At 38.8% G+C, this 24,651-nt stretch overlaps 3 protein-coding genes across 9 annotated transcripts in view; 2 read left to right on the top strand and 1 right to left on the bottom strand.

Moving 5' to 3' along the window:
* Positions 1-10,595, top strand: part of ACSBG1 (acyl-CoA synthetase bubblegum family member 1) — a 53,381-nt gene extending 42,786 nt beyond the window's left edge. For 3 of the 4 annotated variants that reach the window (XM_064517536.1, XM_064517538.1, XM_064517535.1), the window contains one exon: positions 10,086-10,595. In XM_064517536.1, the coding sequence (XP_064373606.1) occupies positions 10,086-10,104 (19 nt within the window). In that variant the 3' untranslated portion in view covers positions 10,105-10,595. Of the gene's footprint in view, positions 1-251; positions 1,108-10,085 lie in introns of those variants that run through there. The other variant, XM_064517537.1, reaches the window with a different exon arrangement.
* IDH3A (isocitrate dehydrogenase (NAD(+)) 3 catalytic subunit alpha) lies at positions 865-14,715 on the bottom strand. 2 transcript variants are annotated; one of them, XM_064517541.1, is made up of 11 exons: positions 14,577-14,715; positions 12,514-12,576; positions 10,595-10,678; positions 9,133-9,247; positions 8,343-8,530; positions 7,953-8,086; positions 6,959-7,061; positions 6,816-6,880; positions 5,262-5,346; positions 4,587-4,739; positions 865-2,618 (listed from the first exon to the last, which is right to left on the bottom strand). In XM_064517541.1, exons 1-11 carry the CDS (start codon positions 14,601-14,603, stop codon positions 2,535-2,537), a joined length of 1,101 nt encoding a protein of 366 aa, XP_064373611.1. In that variant the 5' UTR covers positions 14,604-14,715; the 3' UTR covers positions 865-2,534. The 2 variants fall into 2 exon arrangements, with proteins under 2 accessions (XP_064373611.1, XP_064373612.1); XM_064517542.1 differs by having other exon boundaries at positions 12,538-12,576.
* A 7,846-nt stretch (positions 14,716-22,561) lies between these two features.
* Positions 22,562-24,651, top strand: part of CIB2 (calcium and integrin binding family member 2) — a 55,045-nt gene continuing 52,955 nt past the window's right edge. The window contains exon 1 of one of the 3 annotated variants that reach the window (XM_026110186.2): positions 22,562-23,059. In XM_026110186.2, coding sequence (XP_025965971.1) covers positions 23,009-23,059 — 51 coding nt within the window. In that variant the 5' untranslated portion in view covers positions 22,562-23,008. The remainder of the gene's footprint in view (positions 23,060-24,651) is intronic. The other 2 variants (XM_026110185.2, XM_026110187.2) reach the window with 2 other exon arrangements.

Here is a 24,651-nt window from a genome sequence, read left to right as displayed (position 1 = left end):
CAGAAATAGAAGGAAAATTATTATACTGTGATTTTTGTTGTTCTGCAAAAGGCTGCCTATAGCCCATGTTATATTTTGGTAGATCAGTAGTTAACAGTATTGTTTAGTAAAAATGCTATTGCGCAGTGATAAAGTTGATTATTGAAAGATCCGCAGGCCTGTTTCCCCCACCCCCAAAGTATATTTTTGTTCTCTTAACACCAAATTTCAGAGCCTAAAAACACTCCTCTTTCTTCTTTCTGCTTTTACAGTGGCTAGACTTCAGAGACTTTGTGAAAGCAGCAGCTCCATGTTGAAATACACATTACTATTTCCCTTAAAAACATATAAATCAAGAAAGGGGGGGGAATAGCACCCTAAGACTGAAAGATACAAAGTAGCAAATACAGATCTTACATAAAGTGTATTTAGAACAGAAACGTCTTTAAAATTGTCTTTACAGCACTTATTTTTAATGTGTTTGAAAGCACGCAAGTTTGTCACTGTGTTGCAACTCTTCTTTTATGTTTCAATATTCACATTGTACTAAATCTGACAAATATAAGCTGCATTTCCTCTTCCCTTTATCAAAAATTCTGATTGATTATTCATGTGACATTATGTGAAGGGCATACTTGATAAAAAGCTGTCTAAAAAGCTTGCTGTTATTAAGTGATGTTTGGCAGAGAGTTGGAATGGCTAACACAAGCAGTCTACAACCACTATTTTTGACTTCCCCCCTCCCCCCAAAACCCCTCACCCAGTACTTTCCATGAAAGTTCCAACATGCAGCATTATACAACTTATAAACTTAAAGCTTGTTGCAGTCAGCTCAGAGCATCAGACAAGACAGCAGCCTAGGACTATAAAAACCAAACCAAGCAATAGGACTTTGAAAAGTCTTTATTTTTTTCCATTTTGTGCATAACGATAACTCAGAAGGAATAATCTAAAGGAAACAAGGAAGCAGCAGCAACAGTGTATGCATTCAAATTACGCTAAAATTCTGTTTGAGACAACTGTATCTTTTGTATCCCACAGAAGGAAATGTTACCTATTAACCAAGCACAGAGTGCGTGCGCACACACGCACACACACGCACACACACGCACACACACGCACACACACGCACACACACAAAAACCGTATTTCCCTTCCCCAACACATGTTGTTAGACTCTATACAAGGTTGGGATGCTTATGTTATGGAGTGAAATTAATTGGAGGGATTTTACTTCTGCAGCAACCCGCCTAAACAGTCTTAATAGAAAGTAACTAAGTGGAATAATACCTATTAATAGAATTAAGCTTTAAGAAGCCAATTCTGGCAGTAGTGATAATCCTGTCCTATAGCCAGGAATTTTAAAATGTGCCTTTTCTTGTGCGATGTACTAACGGAAGCATATCTTAAGACATCCAGGTAAGAATGACTCATTTTTGTATCACCCATAGGTGATAAAAAAGGGAGGGAAAAAGTTGCTTTTGCGCTCATTAAGCTTCAGTGGCAGAAGAAAGTCTCAGATTCCCTGGAACAGGGATGAAAAGTATTTCTGGAACCCAGGCACCAGAGCCAAACCTTTGATCTCTCTTAATCCCTTTAGGATTAGTCCATTATGTTCAAAGTTTCTAGACTAAATTTACAATACAGTAAGACACATTGAACAGACTATGCATAAAAGCAAAGTACAATACGAAAAGCATTTTAGTTGAAGTCTGAATGCTGAATGAAATATTTTGTATAAATTTGCAAAGTTAATACTTCCCCCCTCACACTATATAGCAGAAATAAATTTGTATAATTTATTCTTCATTAGGAGAACTCTGTTGTAAATTAAAGTATGTTTCAGAGAGGAAAACTTAAAAGAATTATTTGGATAGTTAGCTTTGAAAGATAATTTTACTTTAACATTATTTCTCATCTAGAGCTGGTTTCTGGTTTTGTTTTTTTAAACACATTAAGTCTCTAGAATTTTGCATTTCTTTATTTATGCCCTTGGAGGACAAAGTTGTTTTTCATGGATCACCAGAGCACCTAAAAGTATTTCTTCATTGCTTTTAACACAAAATTGCTATTTAAGTTATTTTATACCCGTTTCTTTTTATAAAGATCATTTTGTGCTATTGTTAGGCTGAAAACCTATCTTTTACATTTCAGTGAGACCAATAAAGTAGGTTTTAAGCATTAAGGTGCCTTTACAATTCACCAATTCTGTTATTATATTTACACAATTTTTCTTCCTGGAAAGTAAAAACCCTTTAATTGAAATGGAAAATGGAAGACAGTTACAATGACAAGAAAATAATTCACCTGGATGTAAAAAAGTTCACCAGATTAAAAAAAATAAATAAGACAAAGCACTTAGAAAAGTCCACTAAAAGCAGGCACAAGCATCATTTGTAGCCTTTTGGGCCATATTTATTAATGGAGAGGCCCTAACTAAAAAGTTTACTCTCTGAAGAGATAGGCAAACTATATGCATATGGATGTCAGGTTACATATACCGTACTTTGTATGATACGTCCTTTAGGAGTTATTACAAGTGGTATGAGCAAAGTTTAGTCTGTGTCCTGTACTCTGCGGCAGATCTCCTCTGTGAATTCTGAACACTTCGCATTACCTCCCAAGTCTTTTGTCAAGACCTGAAGGAAGAAGAAACATTATTAAAGTGTTTAATGTGGCTATTCTTGCCTCTAAACAATTTTATCTTTTGTATGTAGTATGTGGATACTAAATATGGATAAAAAGGACCACATCAAGTTTGAAATTCTCTGCATCCCTTACAGCTTTCATCAATAAGAACTATGAAAATTACAGTATGTAGAGAAAGTGACTATAAACATCAAGCACTATGTTATCACAGAGTGTTAACATTCCGGCATCATTTTATCTTAACTCCAAATTATGAAGAAAGCAAACTTAGCCAGAGCTTCTAAAGTCTCTTGGCCATACAGAAGTGTACTTAAGTGAAAGTAAATTTTTATAAAAGGTTTGTCCTTTGGCGATCAAATTCATATATGAAGGTTCAATGCAAAGGCAAATAACAGAGAAAGTGTCATTACATGAAGCTTTTGTTCTTTGTTTTTAAAAGGGAATCCAGACAGAAAAAGCACACAGGTCTTGAAATGCTGCATGTTAACACTTCTCTAAGTTTGCTTAGTTTAGTCAAGAGATGAAAAACACAGAGTTAAAGAAACCTGTTGATCAAATACAATTCTAGTGCAATGAGGCTAGTAAAATAAATAAAAAAAAAGTTTGGTAACAAGATTTCTTGTCCAACCTAGCAAGATTAAAGCAGTCTAAGAGGTAAATTTAAATCATTAGTTTTCCCCTTACGAGATGGACAGAGACACACACACACACACACACACACACACTTCTTACATGGCATAGGGGAGGAAGGAAGGAGGGATAAAGGTTACTATTTTAAGATGTTGTTTCAACTACATTTTGCTTTTTTCCATTTAAAAACGTTCTCTTCAATGTGAGCATATAATCATAACATTTTAAACAACTAGTAAGTAAGTAGCCAAGTCACAAAACTTGCACTATGTTATCTTCCATAGAATTACTGACCTGCAGATGCAGGATTTCATTTCCAGAGCAGTAAATGGACACTTTACACAAGCACCTCTTTAATCACTTGTAAGTTTAGATTTTTTTTTAAACTAGCTGCTACATACAGTATGATAGCTGCAAACAGACCACTTACAAAATGATGACACCTTTTCATTTAAGCGTGTTTGTTACTTGTAATTAAAAAGCAGCTTCTTATGCTCCTGCCCCAGATAACTGCACCAACATGGCTAACTGCTGATCCTCTTTAACAGCAGTGTTCAGGATCTTTTCAACTATGTTTTGAGAAGGTGGAGGTCAAAGTGGATAAGTGAACTGATAACATTAGGACTACAAATTCAATTCAGGCTTCAGGCACAAGCCAAAAAAAAAAAATCAATTTGGGTTTCTAATCTGGAGACACTTACTGCCCAAGGGAGGTCACATACAATCTTGAGGGGAAAAATAAATACTAGATACAGTTTTGCCCTTAAATTCTTTTGTAGTCCCCAAAGAAGCCAAAGCAGTTAGCAGGGAAAAAGAAAATAATTGACCTGAAAAATAGGAGCAGAAATATTATATTCAAGACTGAGATGCTATAGAAGAGATGGGTGATTAAGCCTGTGAAAGGCAAGTAAGTGTCCTTTCACTTCAAGGTCCAGATTCAAATATATAAACTTTGTACACCTTATAAACTTCACAAGTGAAATACTACTATTATCTAAACGTCCAATTCACTTCCTGAACAGGAGAGATCCAGTTCTAGCTTTTAGATTTAACAAAAGCCATGGATATGTGAGACAAGGGTAACTGAGACACAAGGAATGCTACAGAACATCCCTATTACTGAGCTGGGCACATCTGATACCACCACAGGTAATATAATTGCTATTATCAGAGAGAACACAATCTCATTCCTCTGCTCCTGTGGCACTGCCCATGATTCAGGCCAGCACAGCTGGGCATCTGCTGTCTCGCTTTGATGTTCTAAGTTAATTTTTGCTGTGATAGAATGATTCTAATTCGTTGCATGTATTTGTACACCCTTATATTACCTTTCCATCTTTAATTGTATCAAAGCAAGCTGTTTCAATTTTTGTGGCATGTTTGTGCAGTCCCATATGACGCAACATCATTACGGCACTCAGAAGAAGAGCAGTTGGATTTGCCAAGTCTTTTCCAGCAATGTCTGGAGCAGTTCCATGAACCTATAAATAAAAGTGAGCCTATCTATTATGAAGTCAATGTGTTGACTGAAATACCTTAAGCAATTCAATGCATTTAAGCCACTTCTCATGCACAAAGCATATTAAAATAGGATTTACTTTGCTATTACAGTTAATGGAAAGGACACAGAAAAGAGCAGAACAATTCAGTGCAAAGGTATTAGAAAGGGGAACTAGTTCATTTTAATGTGCCTCAGTAGAAATAGGAATTGGATACCTAATTTCTCCCAATTGTGGCTCTCAAATTCTATTTCACAGAGGGTGTTTGTTTTATGAAAAAAAGGGGAAAAACAAAGAGTCAGTAAAAGCACATGAAAAACCTACATGTAATACATAATTTAATTACTCTCTCTGGGTAAAGTTTCAGCATCCTCACAGTAAAAAAAAACGTTTTACAGAGAACTTAGTTAAATGACAGTCATGTTATGTGTGGTGGACAAGTTTTAAGTTCTCAAGTTGGGACAAAATAGTAATTACTACTTTACCTCACATAAGAAGACTTACCGATTCAAAAATTGCAACTCCGTTAGCACCAATATTTCCACTTGGCGTTACTCCAAGACCCCCAATCAATCCAGCGCATAAGTCACTGCAGAAAAAAAAATCCACATGCAATTGCCTCTCAACAAGGTATTAAAATATTTGTGTGTAGTTTATTACGTGCATTTTATTGCAACAATAACTTAAAGAGCTTATTTTATCTACCAATCTACCGGTCTAAGACCTTACCAGTCTAAGGATAATACTGGGCAGAGAACAGATACTGTAAGCCACTTGTACTCCATTGGAACATTTGAAAGTTGTTAGTAGAACTACCCGCAGAAAAGACAGCTTAATAAAGAAAAATTAAAAGGAAATTCCAAATTCTAGAATAAAGGTGACCAAACCAAGACAGATAAGCACAACAAAAGGTACTGAAAACATACGATACTTTTAGAAGTCTCAAAAGCTAGCAAAAATTCTAACATACAGTTCTCTGTAACTATCCAAAAGCCTTACTTCCCCTGAAGACACAACAGAACTAATTTTCACATGTAACATCCTTCTAAAAATGTGCCAGAGTTTTGCTCAGGGAGGTAAATTATGAGTAGTTTTAAAATTTATTATATGTTACTTAAGGAGTATGTTCCAAGTGATCCCAGAATAGTTATCCCCCTCTCTTTACTGAACAAACTAGGAGTCACAAGTCTGACAGAAGTGGGGTTTCCTCCCAAACTAACAAGGGGAAGGACAAACCCACTATGCCAACAGTCATTATACAGTACTCTCGAAGCTGAACACACTAATAAACAAGAATCTTAAAACACTGATGTTTTAGCATACCATTTTATTGCCTACACGTTAGTTGATGTCTGACTAATAAGCAGAAAAGTTTGGAAACATTTTAAGTTTAAGCTAAAATAATTAGCTATATTCATGTAGAGTCTGGGAGAGATTTTATAAATCATCATTTAGCTTTTAATCTAATTCTGATTCAGTCTATTTTCTCAATCTTTCCTTTTTCATACCAAGAGAAGCAACGTGTTAAAGAAGAAAAAATAAAATATAGAAAACAAGGCCTGGTAGGATATTAAGAGGCCATACGCTTGATTTTTCGGTCACTATGCAGAATCATTTAACTGTATGGCTTACTTTAAACACAATGATCCTACAGTCATCTTATACAATCTGTTTTAGTGCCTAAGATTAGAAAGTATAATAATAATGTATAAGTGTTCTTTATTACAATTTAAGCCAAAACTTATGCATGCATTTGGAGACATTTCCCTTCCCCCCCCCAACACCAAGACATCTGAATAACATTCATAGTCTCCATCATCAGAAGCTTTCTCCTTTAATAAGAAGCACATTCTCATCATATAGTTCCCCTCAATAATATATTAATAATTAAAGTGTAATCATGCCATGTTTTCTTCCTATTTAGATTCCAATTTATAAAGATTTAAACTCTGGATGCAGAAAACAGTCACTCATCTACCTAGCATATAACCTGAACAACAGTCTGGAAACTTAACAGTATTTTACATGCTGGGTTAGTTAAAACAGAATTCTCCATACCTGAGGATGTCACCGTACAAGTTTGGCATAACAAGCACATCAAATTGTGATGGATCCTGAACCATCTAGAAAGAAGTATACTTTTATTAAGATTAAGAATTTAAGCTAAAAAATAACTGCAATTAAAACTGGTAAATACTCACATTCAGACACACAGTATCCAGATACATTTCATTAAATTTAATATCTTTACAGTTTTCTGCTGCCTCCCGGCATTTTCTCAAAAAAAGCCCATCAGACATTCTCCTGCAATTTAATAAGCAAGAGAATATTACAGTTACTGAGAATAAGCAATACTGAAGATAAAAATGACTGCACGCAACAGACGATTAAATAAAAATACTAAAGCACAGAATTTAATTAGCGACCCCTTAATTAGTAATCCCTTCTGTTAAATATAAATAATATTTTTAATATATTACAGTCAGAGAAGTTACATCTTTTAAATTCCCTTAAATGCCCTTAAATTCCTTTAAATAATAGGACACTAGTCGCTGGGAATATAATTGTCTCATAACTACTGTGTATCAGCAGCACTGGAAATGCTTTCTGCATATGGTCCACAGGTTCGTATTTAGTAAGGCTCCCTCCTTTAACCCACTTCCTAGAAGACCTATGACAGTTACGGCCTTGAAACAAAGGACTGTTTTAAGCTTGCAGAAGACTACTTGACATACTGCCCCCCTTTTAAATTCCCACCTAAAATGTAAAAACGAAAACGTTTTTAGATCAATAGTTTAACATATGCATACAGTAATTCTCAAAATAACATATTCACTTACTAAAGGCTTACTGAGTTTGTACAGGTGGTGTCATGTAATACTACATGATGTGGTTCAGTTCACTACGAAGTGCTTTGGAAGATACTAGCTAATTTCATGCTCAGTTTTTAATTAATCTTCCTAGTTTAAGATTATTTTGAGTTAGGGAGGAAAGTCATAGGAGTCCAATACACTTAGTAATAAAAACAGGAGTATATAGTTATTACAGGCCTATAGATACTGTATTCCCCATTTTACTTATGAGGTCTCCCACTAGCACAAACCGAAGTTATACATTTGAGGAAGATTAATGAAGTTATTTATCATTAAAAACATATTACTGTTTTTTGTTTTCTCAAAACAAGTGTCAACATACATAATATTTGCCTTGTGCACAGCAGTAACATGACTTCTCTGATTATTTCTGGCATACTCGAAAGCAAATTCCGCAATACGCTTGCTTGCTTCTTCTGTGATTAGCTTGATACTTTGCACAACACCATCAACAATCTGAAAGACAGTATTTGCAGTGCTAGTAAGAGTGTAAGCTTAATTTTAAAATCAATAGTATGAATGTTTGGGACAACAAAATATCAAAATTCTGAGTTGGGTAGTCTCCACAAGGCATTTCACAATAAAATAACTTTTTTATTGCTAGAGGGCTTAATCAAAAAACCCTCTTAGTGCTAGGCAACTTAAATAGGCAAAGTTATCATTAATGGAGCATAGAAACTCTGCCAGAAACACAACATTTCCAGTAACCTACCACATGCTCAATTCCACTGTATTCGCCTTCTGTGTTCTCTCGAATTGTGACAATGTTTACGTCTGTGTATGGGGTTTTGTAGCCTTCAATTGAGACACAGGGGCGGACATTCGCATAAAGGTCAAAGGTTTTACGCAGAAGCAGATTCATTGATGGGTGCCCTGCAGCAATTGGGGTTTTTAAAGGCCCTAAAAGCAAAACAAAACCAACCAAACAAGAAATAAAAAACCAAAAATGAGTGAGAAGATAAGCCCCTCTGTAAATTTAGAGTCCAAACTACAGATATAATTCTGTGGTACTCTTGCAGAAGAGCTCCAAATTTTTGTTTAACTGTTAAGCTGAAATGCCACAGGAATTCTTTGTGCCATCATGACTACTACACACTAATATTAAGCAGCTTTTTAAAGGCCTAATCATGATCCACATGGAATAGAAGCTTTTACAAAAGGTTTCACTGGAAACTAGTAAAAGATCTGAAGTAAGATACTACTCATTGGGAATATAATTATCTCATAACTACTGTGTATCAGCAGCACTGGAAATGCTTTCTGCATATGGTCCACAGGTTAATATTTAGTAAGGCTCCCTTCTTTAACATACTTCCTGGAAGACCTATGACAGTTATGGCATTGAAGTGAAGGACTGTTTTAAGCTTGCGTAAGACTATTTGACACACTGGCCCCTACAATTAGCCATTTTATTGTGCTACAGATGAAGGACTTTGGCTTTTAAATCAGACCCACAATACAAACGATAGTATTTAATATCTTTGTATTAACCCTTAAAATACCTTTTAATCCCATTTTATTTTTATCCATGGATTCTTTGGCATCTGGAGGTATCATCCACTTTCCTCCTGGTCCTTGGATAGCTGTAACGTTCCTCTCTTCCCACTGAATAGGAGCCTAAACACATTTGTCCTATGTTAACTTCAATATCATGACTTTTGCTTCCCGTTTTTCCTCCCCTACACAAAAAGGCGCTTAAGGGATTTTACTCAAGCCTTCCTAAACATTTTTTCCTCTGGTAAGTAACACTAAGCATGAGATATTTGAACTTGAAAAGAAACCAAACTTTAAAAATGTTATTAAATAATTGAAAATAGAATAGTACAAGCAATATACCAGCATAAACTTGAATACCACAAGATGCCTCCCTAGGTATCACGTACACAGAAATCATTAGAACTGCATATACATGCTACTTCCTTCTACCTGTTAGAGCTGTCTAGTTCATTGTCATTTGAAAACTGAGTTCATTCAAAATTGATCATCCAAACAACCTATAAGACGGTACATAACACAGATATATCTGTTATCTGAGAGTCTGCAAGTGTCCCACAGTGCTTCCTGAATTTGCATTCACCACGAGAATCTTCTATTTGGAGACAGGCTGCCACCTGTGCCTTCATCAGGAAGGATCATACAGGAAAAGATACAAGGGCTTTTATAAGCAAACAGAATCAGACCAAGCATAACATACTAGATGAGCCCCCTTAAAATGAACACATTTGATTAAGTTTTGCAAGTGTGCACCTGGCACACAAACTTAGGTTTTACTCCTCCATGCCATTCATCTGCACAGCCAAACTATTATAAGGCTTTATGTATAATTAAAGAGAACTTCACCTTTTCCAAATCTAAGCTGGACAGTTGTAATTGATAGGGAACATGTTTTGGTACCACTACTAATATGGGACAATTTAACAAATTTCTTTCCTGAAAAGCTTTATTTTCTTCCCAGGAAACCTGACAAGTTCTGATGAAGTTCCTCACATAGGTATCGAAACAGTCCTTGGATATACCCAGTTTGCGTATCACAGAAGTGAACATGTTTGACAGTACAACAGACTAATTGCAGATAAGTTTCTAAGAATAAGCTAGTCCTTCCACACATGCTTTGATCTGCATTGAGAAATCACAAAGGCTAAAAGAACATCTTTCTATCAGCTGCTCAAGATTACTGCATGAACAACATGATTTTATATGATATATTGAGTTCATATTTCCAAAAATTAAACAAAGCATTTGCTCTCTCTATTCCTCTGCAGCTAAGTTTTGAGCCCTGCCTTGATAATGCACTGCTATCTTCTATTCTGAAGCTTCGGACTCTTTCTGTTGCCAAGTAGAAGTCTTAATAGCTTAAACATGACTTAATATTTTGGAAGGTAAGGGAAAAACACTGTTAATGTACCTAGTTATGGCTTGTTGTTGTAACTAAACTTACTCACAGTAAGAAAAACATGCACTTACTTTGGCAGCATCAAAGATCTTCATGACAGCAGCAGAAATCTCAGGTCCTATGCCATCTCCTGGGATTAAAGTTACTGTTTGCACCTAGGTTTAAAAAAAAATGCAGTAGTACAACTAATGAATGCTGTGTCAAATGCAGAAATCATTTTCATGTGCTGCAGGAACCAAGCAACTGCTAGAATAAAAAAATAAAGTTCCAGTTGCCAAAAAACACTGTACAGAATAGCAGTAATGGACAGAAGCGAGAATGACTAGCCTACTTTCAAAGGGAGGCTGCAAAGGTTTTAAGAGAATTTTTAAAAAATCTGCCTAGTATGAACTCATATTCCCAAAACACAAGTTTGACCTGAAAGTCAGGTTCCTGCGCAGTACTCCTTGAAATAACATGCTTACCTCTTGGAAACTGGAGAGGAGATAGCATTATCTAGCTATGGATCTGTTATCCATGTATCTCCAGTATTATCAACAAGCTCCAATGATACTGACCCATGTTAGAAAAGGTTAAGTTATGAAAATCTACATTCATCTTAAAGTTTCAGGCTTATCTAAACTTCTCAAGGGACTTCCTAAAAATCTCAGACCCATTTTTAACAATGTCAAGTAATTCTTTCCCCATAATGTCTGCAGAATTTCCCAGTCTTTTATCATCCTCAAGCAGATAAAACAGACTGCACAGCTCAGGCTCATTCGGTAAGAGGGGAAGCAAGTCCTCCACTTTGGTTTAGAAAAACATGATGACTACTATGTTAATCCTATGCACCCCTCTCTCTTTTTGTTTTGCTTAAAGATTTCCAGCATTTCTGTAGGAGCTCTTTATTACCTACAAAAAAGGCAGCTCAGATACAGCATTATTTGCGAAGCCCAATTAGAATTAACAAAGTGTTTCCAAACTTCTCCATGCAAAATATTCAGAATTTCAATGGATATTCTGTGACTCATTTTTTAACTAATTAGAGCCAGAGTTTCACTGTGCAAAACAAAAGACGTGGAGCTTCACATAAAAGAACTGAACTGAAAGCTCAACAGCAATGTTAAGTACATAACTAACTGAATGCCTTCAAGATTAGTTTTGTGCTGTCTTATACTCCAGTTGCTTCACAGCACAGCAGGACTACACATGAGCCAGAGGAGACTGCACCTGAAACATTAATGTGGCACAAAGAGAATGTGAGGTGCCTCACCTTCTACATCCTTCTGTACTATGTAAGCCATGATCTACAGTTCAGCCTCTCTTCTCCACTAACTATTCTACCAGCTTCCAATTAAAAGCCACCGTTTCTCCTCAAACTTAAGTCTCGCATAAGGGAGCATGCAGTGGTGGTGAGCCCTGCATCTGCCTGAGAAGTTTTCAAGGCCATCTTCACTGAGAACAGGTCTGTGGGCACTTTAAGCACACACATAAAGGCAATAAAACATCTACAAGAAAATACACAGTCATCAACTAAAACAGGTTAAAGAGGGCCTTGAAAAGGCAAACCTTTTTATGCAAGGTATACTAAAAGCAGCAGTATTTAAAGTAAATCTAGTGCTTAGAGGAAAGTCTGCAAAAGAAAAAAAAATTAGAAGCTTCTCAACAATTCTTCTAATTTGCCCATTTCCAAAGGAGTTTCAGAGGAAGTGTCTTATGTCCAGATTTTGTGAAAAGTTTTCATGCCACTTCTATAGTTTGCTAGAGCCTGTCTTAACTTATCACTTTTTCCGTAATATGCAATTCTGAAAGACAGTAATTAACCAATATGAATCCAGCATGGCATTAAGAGCATATATGCTCACTTACTTAGGCCTTAAGAGCATATGTGCTCACTTACTTAGGCCTTGTTTTTGAGAATGTAAAAATAATACGGTGATCTTAAAGTAAAATTCTGAGGTCCTTTCTTGAGAAACTTCTTAAAAGAAAGAAATGGTACTATTATACTCACAGCACTACCAAAACTTCTGGTCACCTGTTTTTGGTTTTTGAAAGCACCTAGCAACCGAGAAACCTGTAAGAACATAAAACAAAAAAGATACTATTTTATTACACAAATGGATATTTTAAAAGGTATCAATATTTCAGCAATTCTACATTTTAAAAATCAGTTTCATTTTGATTTTTATACCCGTTTAGATGAAATTTAGAGCAGAGTAACTAATGCTTTGCAAAGTTGCTCAATAACATGCTGTACTCTAATATATCATGTCGGTATTCTTAGCATGAGGTAAACCCAGGGCAGCCACAGTCTGAAGTGCACCATAATTTCTTATCTTGCCTGGGGATAAGGGGAAATTATCTCATAGTAATCTAAGTCCTTAGGTACAACACTTTTAAAATAAGCTTGCAGTAACTCTGGCTAGATGGATAATGTGCTGAGACTTAAGGTTCATAAGAAGCAAAATGAGAAATCAAACATGAAAATTTCATTAATAGCGGCGTGGACAGCATGTTTACACATTTTAGGTAATCTTTTAAAGACTACTTTGCATTAGCATGACTTCTATTTCATTGAAATTGATGAGAATTTTGTTCTTAAACCTTTTACATCTGTGTGTTTTGTGCTTTAACCTTCTGTGTGCCTGACAATTTATAAAGAGTGGTTGAAGTGCACATGGAAGACAAAAGAAAAGTCACCATAACAATGAAAATCACTATCTACACAGTTTAGGCAAAGAATTACACTTTCTAACATCTGAATATTCAGAACTGACATAAAGCTTCAAAACAGAGAAGATTCCTCAGCTGGAGTTCTTACCTAACAGAGCACCAAGGACAAGACCCCCAACCATATCACCATAGGTAACCGACTACAGAAAAATCGCAGCCTCCCAGTGTTGTCCTCTTCTTTAGAAACTGTCATGCCTCTGTGATTAAAGAGTCAGATGATCTTCCAACCATAATCAGACTCTACTTCAATTCTGCCATCCTCATCTTATCATCTGTATGCAGCTATCCTGGCTAGATCCATAATTTGACAGTTTGTGATCTCCTGTCCAATTTGACAGGTATGCTAAATATAGCTGAATGGCAGAAGGGACAAACTATCTGGGCACCAACAGAAACAATTAGAAGTAAAATAATTCTGACGTATATTGTAATGAATACTGTGGAAAAAAGTAATTTAAGCTAGAATTCATTTTGGCCTGTAACTCAACATGGGATGTACAAGGTCACAGGAACAGGCGAGTAATGGTTATCGCAGCAAGCCGTGTATTTGACTTGCAGGCAGCAGCAGGAGCAATAAATGGACTGGACTGCAGAAGCCTAAGTGCCCCCATAGCAAGGTTCCCACTTTGGGAATGGGGATTCGGATTCCTGAGTAGCCCTGGGAAGAGAAGGGGAGAGAGCAGGCCAAGAGCGTTTCCTGCCAGAAATCGTGGACTTGGGTCACGGAGAAGTGGACTGAACAGCAATGGTCCACTCTGACCTTGGCGGTACGCATCGCGATCACCTCCCGACAGGCCTGCCGCCGATCGGTCAGCTACGCGCGGAGGGGCCTGCTCGGTGACCTAGCCCGCAGCGGGCTGTTAGGGAAAGATGCAAAAGAAATCCTGTTTGCTCAGGGCAAAAGGGCCTCCTCCAGGCACCCCCGGCAGCAACTGCTGCTTTCCAAAGCACTTCGGGGCCAGCGCAGCCCAAAGCGCCTGCAGGGCGGCAGAGCGCCGTCAGGCGAAAACGCGCTCTCCCTCGTTTCCCGCCGAGCAGCCGCTGACAGCCGACACCGCGCCTGCCCTTCCGCCGTGACCTTCGCGACCATTTTCCCCGGGGCGCCGCCGAGGCGCACGCTGCCGCCCCCAAGCCCGGCCGCCGCCGCCCCCAAGCCCGGCCGCCGCCGCCGCCTCGCGGCTCGGGAAGGGCGCCACGACCTCCGCAGCGCCGCCGGGACCGCCGCCGGGAACGACGGGCCCGGGCGCCCGCGGCCGTTAGAGCTAACGGCCGCCGCCAAGGTCAGGCGCGCGCCCGGGCCCCGAGGCGGCGGCGGGAGGGGGACTGTCCCCCCTCGCTTACCGTAGGCATCCACGCGGCCGCAGCCATGATGCTCGCAGCCACTGCGACGCGGGGAAACCCGAGAGCCCCCGCGCCCGCCTCGCGACCGGAACCGGCGTCCGCCCCGCCGCACGCCCCGCCCCCGCGGCCCCTTAGGCCCCGCCCCCGCGGCCCCTTAGGCCCCGCCCCGCGGCCCCTTAGGCCCCGCCCCGCGGCTATTTGGGCCCCGCCCCAGGGCGAGCCGGCTGCTGCGGCAGCGTGCGCGCGCCGCGGGGAGCGGGGGAGCTCGCGCGCCGCCCCTCCCCCCACCGACCGTTAGCGCCGGCCGCGCGCGCTCCGGCTCCGGCGCCGGGGGGACGGGCAGCCTCCGTGCCCGTGCCCCGATAAGGGCGAGCCTCCCCGGGCGGCCCCGCGGGTGTGCGTGAGGGGCTGGGCTGGGCGGGGCCGGCACGGTGCCGCCGGGAGGACGGAGGCCAGGCGGGAGCCCTGAGCGCGGTGTCCGAGGAGGTGTTTGCCGTGACATCCACGTAACGGCAACCGAAGGCGGTTTCGCAGGCAGCCTCCAGTTTGGAGGCATTTGGTATTTTCGTAAAAGCTCAGCTTCTGGGACAGGCACGTTCGCGCCAGAAGTCAGCTTTCATTTAAAAAAAAGTGTCAGGCATTTGTTGCAGCAGAGAAAAACGTGCACGTTGAAGAGGCAAAACCAAAGCTACTGACGCTGCGCATTTTAAAATCCGTGTCCCCCTCCAGGGGCGAGGGCTCATCTCACTGTTCTTAAAAGGGTGGCAGTAGCGTGTGTCCAGGCAGGCTGTCGTGCTGGGCCCGAGGTGCCGCCTGTGCTGCGGGAGGAGACGGCCGGCCCCGCGAAGGCACACGAGGGTTGAGCCACCTGCCTTAAAATCCCAACTAAAGCGGTCAAAGTGCTTTTTCTTCCGTGTGCTTATGGATGGGATGATAGCGTGGGATGGCTTTGAGAGTAAAGCACAGAGTTAGAGCTAAGGCAGTTTGAGCTCTGCCATCCTGACTTAAATGATTTTTTTCTGCCTGTACAATGATGATAATTCTCTCATCTTCTGTGCCATCTATTTAGATGGCGATGCAGGGACTGTCTCAAGATATGTTGGGCTCTGTGTCTAAATATGTTGCCATTGCTTTCAGTTTTCTTCTCAACTTATGGCAACTGCTTTGTTCTCAAAACTACTAATTGTAGGAATAAATGAGAATCTCAGCTTTGATTTAAAACAAAGGCCAAATTTCTGGACTCAATGTTTGCAAAAAGTGATATAAAATATGACTGTAATATATCCTGAAAGTTTAAAACACAAAAGAGTTTAAATAGACACCTCTTATTTATTACACTTTTTAGTATCATAAAATTTTGGGTTCTGGCTCAGTATAATTTTATACCTAGATTTGGTAACAGTGTTATCAGAATACTTAACAGCCTTTTTGCTTGCCTTCCTCTGTCCTATATGTGCTTGAAAACTCAGCATTAAGGTTCAGTCTTCGGCTTTCTCATGTCCTCAAAGTGTGAATGAATAGAAGCTTTAGGGATTGGTTTCCTCCTTCAACAATATAGAGCTGTAGTCTCTGCAGCCCCTGTTTTCTGGGGGTTACTTGCTCAGTTTTGTCTTGACTGGGTGCCATACAGTACCTGCAAATTTTTGTACTGTTATTGTGTGTCTGTTTTATTTTATTTTTTGATAATGCTTTGAATTGATAAGCTTTGCCTGTCAGATCTGCAACGGCAAATGTGCAGAATTCTCTTGATACTGATTCTCTTCTGGTAACAACTGCAGCCCTTCTATGTCAAACCTGCTCTTTTTGTTAAAGTGCAACTTTATGAAGAGCTAATCTGAGAGGAGAACATCTGGATGTGAGAGAAGTCATTGGAATATTTGATGTTGTGGACATAAAAACTTGTAGGATTTTTTTTCCCAGTTAAAAGGATAACTGGATTGTGCCTGAATAGGAAAACTCAGGAAAGTTGCTGTGAAGTTGGCCAGCTACAGTACATACACAACTTGCTAATAAGACCCCGTCTAGATGCTCTCCTCAGAGGTAAAGCGACCTCTGTTCGCAGTAGCTTGATCTTCCTTTGAAAAGAAATGAGAGCTTTCATACTTGGGCCATGGCCAAACTCTCACTGCAGAAATTACAGCAGCAATTTAAGGTAGTACTACTCATCTGTTGGAGGTTATTAAATTATACCTCTACTAATATATTAGAGCAAAGTTACCAGGTTTAGCAACCACTGCTAGCAACAGTTTAAAGCAGGAGGCTTTGCACTGAAGGCAATCAGGAGTGCTAGTGTTCTCTCCCACTGCCTGAGCTGTGGTTGTGGAAGCAAGTCACTGCAGCTGTGGTTGGATTGCAGGCTTATAGGAGAATTAAGCTATTGCACCTGACAGCAATCTTGTTATAAAATATTAAATCTGGTGTATGTGGTTGATAGTATATTTTCTGTTCCATGAATAAAACTCTTAAAACAGGCTTAACTATGTAATGATTTAGTTTATAACAGCCTGTAAATAGATAATTGTATATATATTGCCCTCCTCTGTAAACCTGAATTTATTTGTGGCTTTGATTGCAAGATACATGCTATGTGTTGTTAAATAGCTTAAAATCAGTCCATTTGGCAAACAATTTAGAGAAATTAACATGCAATAAAGTGTGATGAAAGACTGGTATTGATAGCATTAAGGTCATAACCTTGCTGTGTACATAAAATGTATTGATTTCTTGCAGTAACTTGTATTAGAGATAAATATTGCTTAACACCAAACTGGCAAATTAAACTGATCTTTGATACATACAAACAGAGATAGAGGAAGTTTCTGCCTTATACCACTGTTCTTAAATTTTACCCAGTTAGTACAGCAAGATAGCAATATAAGTATTTAGACAGCAAAGTATAGCAACGAAATATAGGCGCCACAAAGGCATGCTTGAGCTAGCTATTACAATAGCTAGCTATTGTAGTGGAGCCCTCAGCAACCACTGTTTGAATCTTTAAAAAAAATATACATTCTTAGTTTTATTTAATAATTGAAAATATTCTTCAGCATATGGAAAGAAAAATCAAAGAAAGTTAATTTTCTGTCCATACACTCACTGTGTGCCATTCCCTAGGAAGGTGAAGACTTTCTTCAAAAGGAAGAATTTCAATCGGCTCTTTTAGCCGTGGCTGTTTTCCTACGTAAGTTCTTCTGCACTAGAATGAAAGGAAAGCATTTTGAATATGTAGAAGAATAGTGGTGTGGCAGAGTGGAAAGCTAGGTACAAAGGGATAAACAGGAATTGAAACCTTTGTGTCAGTTGTATAGCATGGCAACATCCAGGTGTGACTAAGTAGACAAAATGAAGAATAACAAACCCTTCTGTGCACCATCGGTGCATTATTTTTCCTGAAGTTATTGGTGATTTAAAGTGATGTTAATGAAAGAGGAGACTCGGACCTTGGTTCTCTCTGCAACTGATAGTAGCAGAATTATTATTTATTTCCTTAGAGTAAGACAGTTAATTCTTATTACACCAACGCATGCCAAGTTTCAGTCTCAGGTAATCTGTGTAGTTGAACTGGGAATGGAGAGTTCAATAGAAAGTTACGTGACCACACCTAGAATTTCTTATTAATGATAAAGAGGTTCCTGTGCTAAGTGACAGAAAACTCCCTCTGAGGAAAGCCTGATCAGCCTGAGTTTATTTCAGCCAGCATTAACATACCTAGAACAGGATATATGATTAACAAGACTTCCATAACTGCCTCTGAAAGAATTTAGAAATTTCCTTTTTCTTTGAGGCTTGATCTAAGACAGAGAGGAAAATGGGCTATTATGTAGCTGTCCTCTGTGCTGTTTTGCAGCCTTTTCTAATACATGGATTTCGTACTTGAGTTCTTTCTGTAAATCTGTCAGTCAGTGAATGCCATGCTTCCTGGGCTGGGAACAAGTAACATACACTGAGTGCTGGAGTCAGGTATATGCTTTCAGATAACAAAGTCAGAATTTGAGACATTTCCCTTTGAAAAGCTTTTGAAATTTCTTTGGTAACTTTGAGCCTATTTCTGGTCCTCCTGGAGTTGAGGGCAAACATTCAAGAAGATAAGGCCCTTTTTTTTTTTTTTTTTTTTTTTTTTTTTTTTTTTTTTTTTTTTTTTTTTTTTTTTTTTTTTTTTTTTTTTAGTCCAAAACCAGGGAACATGTCCCAGTTTCTCTGCCTTGTCTCTGACTTCCCCAGAACATTTGTCTATGTATTAGCATTGTTCCTACAAAAGAGGATTCAGAACTATGAGCAGCCTCAATAGTTTCTTTTTAGGGGGTTTTAACTATCTTAGCTGCAGTTGCTTGCCATAGTAAGATTTTAAGCATCAGCCAGGAATATGAAAGCAGGTAAGAAATTAGATGTCACTCTTTTTCACTGTAATAATACTGTCAAGTATACAGAATCACAAGATTAAAAGATATGGAGCCCGATCTATCCCTGGTGTCAATCCACTTATGTATAATGGCATTAAAGGTAATTTGGCCATTTATATTTAACCCAATTTGCATAGACAGGCAACTTAAATTAAGTGGCTCTGCAAGGAGTGCTATTTCATACAAATGATTTGACTATGGACTGGTCTGGACTGATGGAAATCAGTTGCTAGATTTGTATTTAAGTAGTACCAGATCATGGATATGAAATGTGCTTAATTTTAAGCATAACTGCTAAAGCTAGTGAAACTCTTTCAGAGTTGAGGACATGCAAGAACTTTCAGAACTGTGAGTGCTCTTAATCTTAAAAGGGCCATTATGGACTTTCTGATTCAAAAAGTGCTGTAAAAGAACACCTCTAATACATTTTTAAGAATCCACCGAGATTTTGATTTGCACCATTTAAGCATCTTCAAAACTGTTATCTGCTTACAAATACATAAATTTGTAATTTGTAAAGTCAAATTATGAACACAGCTTATTCACCAAACCCCCTCAAGTCTGTGGCTTAATTATTTATTTTATATATATATATATATATATATATATATATATATATATATATATAAATCAGGCATCATTACAAATATGTTTTTGTACTGTAGTTTGTAACAGCTTCCACCAATAGTGATATTCTTTAATAATTTTAATAAGGTCCTTAAATAGTTGACATCATGCTAACTCAGGTTACTGTCCTGTTATCCCTTATATTCCAAAAAGGGTCTGATAATGTAATAGATAAAAGGCAGCCTGGTGAAGTTCTTCAGGAACAGTTCAGTGGGTGGCACTGTTTTCTTAGTTCTAGAGTATTTTGTTGTAATTAAAATGGATACTATGAAAAAAATCTGAAAAGTAGCACTTTGTCTCTTTATTTAGGTATAAAAACAAAGTCTTAGCTATTAAGATTCTCATTGATCTTTTAGTAATGCTAAACTCTACTAGATCTTGTGTCCAGCTGAATTCTGCCCTGTATTATTTTATTTCAGTTGGGTTTCTTCATTACTCCTTCGGCTTTAACTAAACACAGGACTTGTTGTTGTTGTTGTTTTTGAGGTTTTTTTTAAGCTGCTTCTTAAGCACCAGTAATGCTGCTAGCAGTATAAAAGCTGCCAAAAAAAGGAATTCTTGATGTAGCTTTATTTCTTAAGTGAAGAGAGTAAACTATATTCGTACCAGTAAGTAAGTATTCTTCTATTTCATAGAGCACTATATGAGGTTTGCAAAACGTTATTAAAGATTGATAAGCAAATATATCATAGTAAACAGTAGAAAAGACAGTTACCTTAGCAAGCTTCTTTTCCCTAATTTTAATTCTTAGCTCTCTTCCTATAAACTATTATAGGACTGTATTGGCTTACTTTAGTTTCTGTTTATTCTGAAAACACTGTTTTTGGACAAAGCCAGTTTTATCAGTTTGCATGCCATTTTTTTCCCTTTAGAAGTTGATTATAATCCTCTGAATGGGACAAAGTGGAAAAGGTAACTTTCAGTATCTGACAGGCATAATTTATTTGTTAATGAATCTTCCCTAGCCCTTGTTTTCTACTTCTAAATAATGGACGCTCCTTTGGCTGATTCTTCAGGCAGTGTTTTTTAGGTTATGGGATCATAATGATGTTTAGTGCTTTCATCCATAGATCTCAAAGACCTCTAGAAATAGGTGTGTGTAGTTTCTCTTTTTTTTGGGGGGGAGAAATATGAGGAACAGAGATTACAATTAAATAAAAGGTCCAGATTTCCAAAAGAATCCACAAAGTTTGAATGACATAATTGTTGGATGCCTGTGTTGAGACAGCCAGGTGACTATGCCCTGATTTTCAATTCTGTCCACAGTCATTAAGTGCCTTAAGAAAAAACTGATTTTTTTAGTGTGGTTTTTTTCCTGTTTTCCTTGTGGAGAATCTTTTGGAGCATAAAAAGAATCTAATGTCACTGTACCTTGGGGGGGGGGGGGGAAACACTACTGGCTGGAAAAACAGAGGTCAGTTTGGCCACATAACAGACAGTGGATTCAGCTCTGATATTTGAGTAGATACTTGTTTCTCTCTTGATCTGATGGCAGGTCATTTAGAGTTTACCTTATCCTTATTACTCTAGCTTCTTCTTATTTTGAAATAGTGTAAATATGTTCTATTAGTATTATCTATTCATTTCACTGTCAAATTTCTGATACTCGCTTATCACTAATAAGCCCTGGTGAATGCATTCTCAAACTATTTATTCTGTAAATGAGGTAGTACACGGTGTTTTTGCAGCACAAGGTAGTACTGATTTGCAGTTCATCTGATCTGTATTTCTAAATGTTACAATCTAAATAAAATGTCTCTTAGAACATTGCATGGTTCAGCACTTCATAGCATATTTTTACTACATATCAAACATTTACTTTCAGAGCTACTGTTAAATGTTTGTTCTTTGTTATGTGTCAAGGCAAATTCAGCTCATATTATCAAATGCTATTCCAGGTTAGGATGATTAGAAGCTGTAGGGGGAAGCAGAAGATAATTCTCTGTGTGTTTTTTATTAAATATTCCAACTTAATGAGGGAATAATGACCCCTGGCAGATCTGTAGGTAAAGTAGGGATTTTATTAAATACTTATAAGCCCTCTCTCCTTGCTATGTCAGTGGGAAGTGAACAATCAAAAGCAACTTACTCATAACAGGTCTTTCCTCCTTGTTCCCATCCTTGCTCCCCCAGCCTTCTTCCTACTGTTGCTGTAAGAGCTCTTCCTTCTGCAGGTACTGGGTAATATGGTTTTGTGTCTGAGTTCATTTGTCCTGTCTGCCTGCAGCGTGCGCGCGCGCTCTCTCGTGCCCTCATTTTTGGGGTTTTTGTTGTTCTTCTTTCCTTTCCTGGAAATACAAAAATGCGGTGGTACTACTTTAAAATCCACTGCGAGCCCTCTAGTGGTACTTTCTGTACCTTTGCTTTAGGCTGTGCTAACATTTTTTCTTTCCAGCTCTGCTTGTCTGAGTTGAAATCGGTCAGATTATCTTGCATTTAAACTACTCAATTTAATCTTCCTGTGTGGGTGTGGTGGGTTTTTTCTTTTCTTTTTTTTTTTTTTGAAATGTGAGAAGGGATAGTTGCATTCACTGGTAGATCTGAGGGCACGATACTGATATCTGTGATATCAGTGAACTGATATCCTAGAGAGCTGGGGCTGGATGTAGCCACAGTGTAGATGTGAGCAGTCACTGTGGAGCCCCTGCAGCACCACGTAATGCTGTGGGGATGCTCTGGCCACTTTCTGCCTCCATCCAGCTGTATTTAATCTTGACATGTGCTACAGGCCAGGTCCAAGGACGGACTGGATATACTTTTATCTGTGGGGGGACCGACTGCGGGAGCAATAACTCTGCCAGCCCGCTCTTCTAATTTCCAGATTCGTGTGTGTGTGTGTGATCGTGTGTGTGTGTGTGTGATCGTGTGTGTGTGTGTGTGATCGTGTGTGTGATCGTGTGTGTGTGTGATCGTGTGTGTGTGTGCGCGTGTGTGTCTGCGGGAATACGGCTGCGCTGGTGAGCGCCGGCTGGTGACGCAAAGCTGCTCAGAAACGTGAAGGTGCCCAGAGGGAGTGTCCTGAAGTCGCAGCGTGACCAAGCGAGTGAGACACTGAGGCAGTAGAGAGCTGGTTTCTTCTGGTGCTGGCTACTCCTTTTTACATTGTAGAAGCTCTGCATGCCTCTTAGAGAAACAAAGGAAAGAGGGCAGCACTGTTTCTGGGCGACACCGCCTTGTGACTTTCACGCTTTCCTTCCTGGCGCGCCCGAGTCCAGCCTTTGCAAAGGTTCCCCAGTGCTGCTTCCCTCCTCACTGGGCAGGTGCAGTCCAGAGCAGTTCAATGCAGTCTTTGGGATTTTTTCGGCACGTTCACGGAGTATACATGCTCTAAATGCCTGCAGTACAGAGGAATCCAGCAACTGCCAATGGGATGCATTTGCATAGAGGAAGAATTCCTCATTTAAGATGGGTAATAAGCAAACGATATTTACTGATGAACAGCTAGATGCCTACCAGGTAAGGTATCTTAGTTTGCATTATGGAGGAAAGGAGCAATCTAAGCATGTTCATGGTTTTTTGTTTAGTTTTGTTTTTTCAAATATAAACAAAACCTTCTGTGGTAACTTCCGCATATATATTTTACTGTCACTTCCGAACAGTTGTAATTGTATTATAAGACTAGATTGTTGAATACATTCAGTCTAATTCTTTGTGTACAAAGAAAGGAGTCAAATCCTTGATGTGTGGGCTGGGAAACAGGTTAAAGTCTGTGACCAGCTTGACAAATACGATTTTTTGGCAGGATCTTTCTACTGAGCACTTTGTGAAGGAGAAAGTGTATTAATAACCTCATTTTTCTGTCCCTGATGCCTTTGCCATCAATGGAAAAAAAGGACATGTCTAGTTTCACATGTCCTAAGGATGAGTCAGAGAAATGTTTCGTGTAATTCCAAAATTGGTACCTTCATGCTTGCACCCACTCTTGGGTAATAGTTTCTTTCTTACCTCAACAGAAGAAATAAGCATTTTAGGTGCAGGGCAAGCTTATCTGTACTTCTTTGTTTCCTTCACAGCACATCAATTGAATTTTCCATAACCCTCAAAATTAATATTTTCAAGTTTTCATTAGTGTTTTAGCACACTGCAGATCTTACTGAAATGTTTTGCAGGGTGCTATCTGCACCATGAGCATCTTGAACAAGTTTCTGAAAATGTGGCGAGACTATATCAGAGAAGAAAGCTAACGAAGGAGGAAGTCGAATAGCTGTTATGAGGCTGCAGTACTCTGTTCTTTTGCATAAAGTGATAAACATAGAATTAACAGTACAGGAAATCAACATTTAGTTTATCTCATGATAACCAAGAAGCAGATCCAGTGCACATGGAAGTAAATAACTTTGTTTACCTTCATGAGCTTTGAGTCAAGCCCTTGAAGTAGAAAATACAATTTTAAATACAAATTTTCCTTGGAGTTATTGCTAACCTGGACTTTTCACAGGCATAGACATTTAGCCATATAGAATTAGGCTAGGTATGTGGGCTTAAAATGTTATCCCATGGTGAAAACAAGGCAGAAATTAAGTGTTCTTATTAAATTCCTACTTCTGTTAATATCAGGGATATATGCATTCTTGTTCTTGTGATCATTGTAGGAAATATGAAGATGGAGTTTCTTTAATTTTCATTCTGCCACTCATTTCACCCTAGCCAGCAGTCTGCCACTGTAATATATTTTGTAGTCTAAGTTTCAAAAAAGCTATATTTACATCCCTGCTGGGTAGGCAAGAGGGAAATCAAAGATCTGTAAAACACCAAATGTCTGTCTTCCTACTACCAATAAAAGTGAACAGAGAACAGAGACCCAACTGCAGTGAAACAAAACAAAATCCAAATGTAATTAATGTTATCTTCTTGACATAAACTGGCAAATGCAAGAGCTGAAATGTCATCCCTAATTCATTACTCTTCTTCTAGAAATTGCCTTCCCCTAATGGCTTTTGCAGCCCCTGCCTTTCATAATGCTGGGTAATTGATCTCAAAGCCTTGCAGGAGTTAGGCCTAGTGGATTGAGTCAGGCCAGGGGATTTCTCTGTTACAGGAGGACATGC

The sequence above is a fragment of the Dromaius novaehollandiae genome, chromosome 10, assembly GCF_036370855.1.
Source record: "Dromaius novaehollandiae isolate bDroNov1 chromosome 10, bDroNov1.hap1, whole genome shotgun sequence".
Classification (NCBI taxonomy): Eukaryota; Metazoa; Chordata; class Aves; order Casuariiformes; family Dromaiidae; genus Dromaius; species Dromaius novaehollandiae.
Note: the sequence above shows the minus strand (reverse complement) of the source record. Positions and strands in the feature narration are given on the sequence as shown.

Excerpts from the sequence above, each read along its gene's own strand:
- IDH3A (XM_064517541.1), bottom strand. The coding sequence starts at position 14,603 with ATGGCTGCGGCCGCGTGGATGCCTACG. Across the intron at positions 10,679-12,513 it reads CCAGAAGTTTTGGTAGTGCT|GTGCAAACAGTAACTTTAAT; the intron begins GTGAGTATAATA and ends TTTTAAACCTAG. Across the intron at positions 6,881-6,958 it reads TGGATACTGTGTGTCTGAAT|ATGGTTCAGGATCCATCACA; the intron begins GTGAGTATTTAC and ends ACTTCTTTCTAG.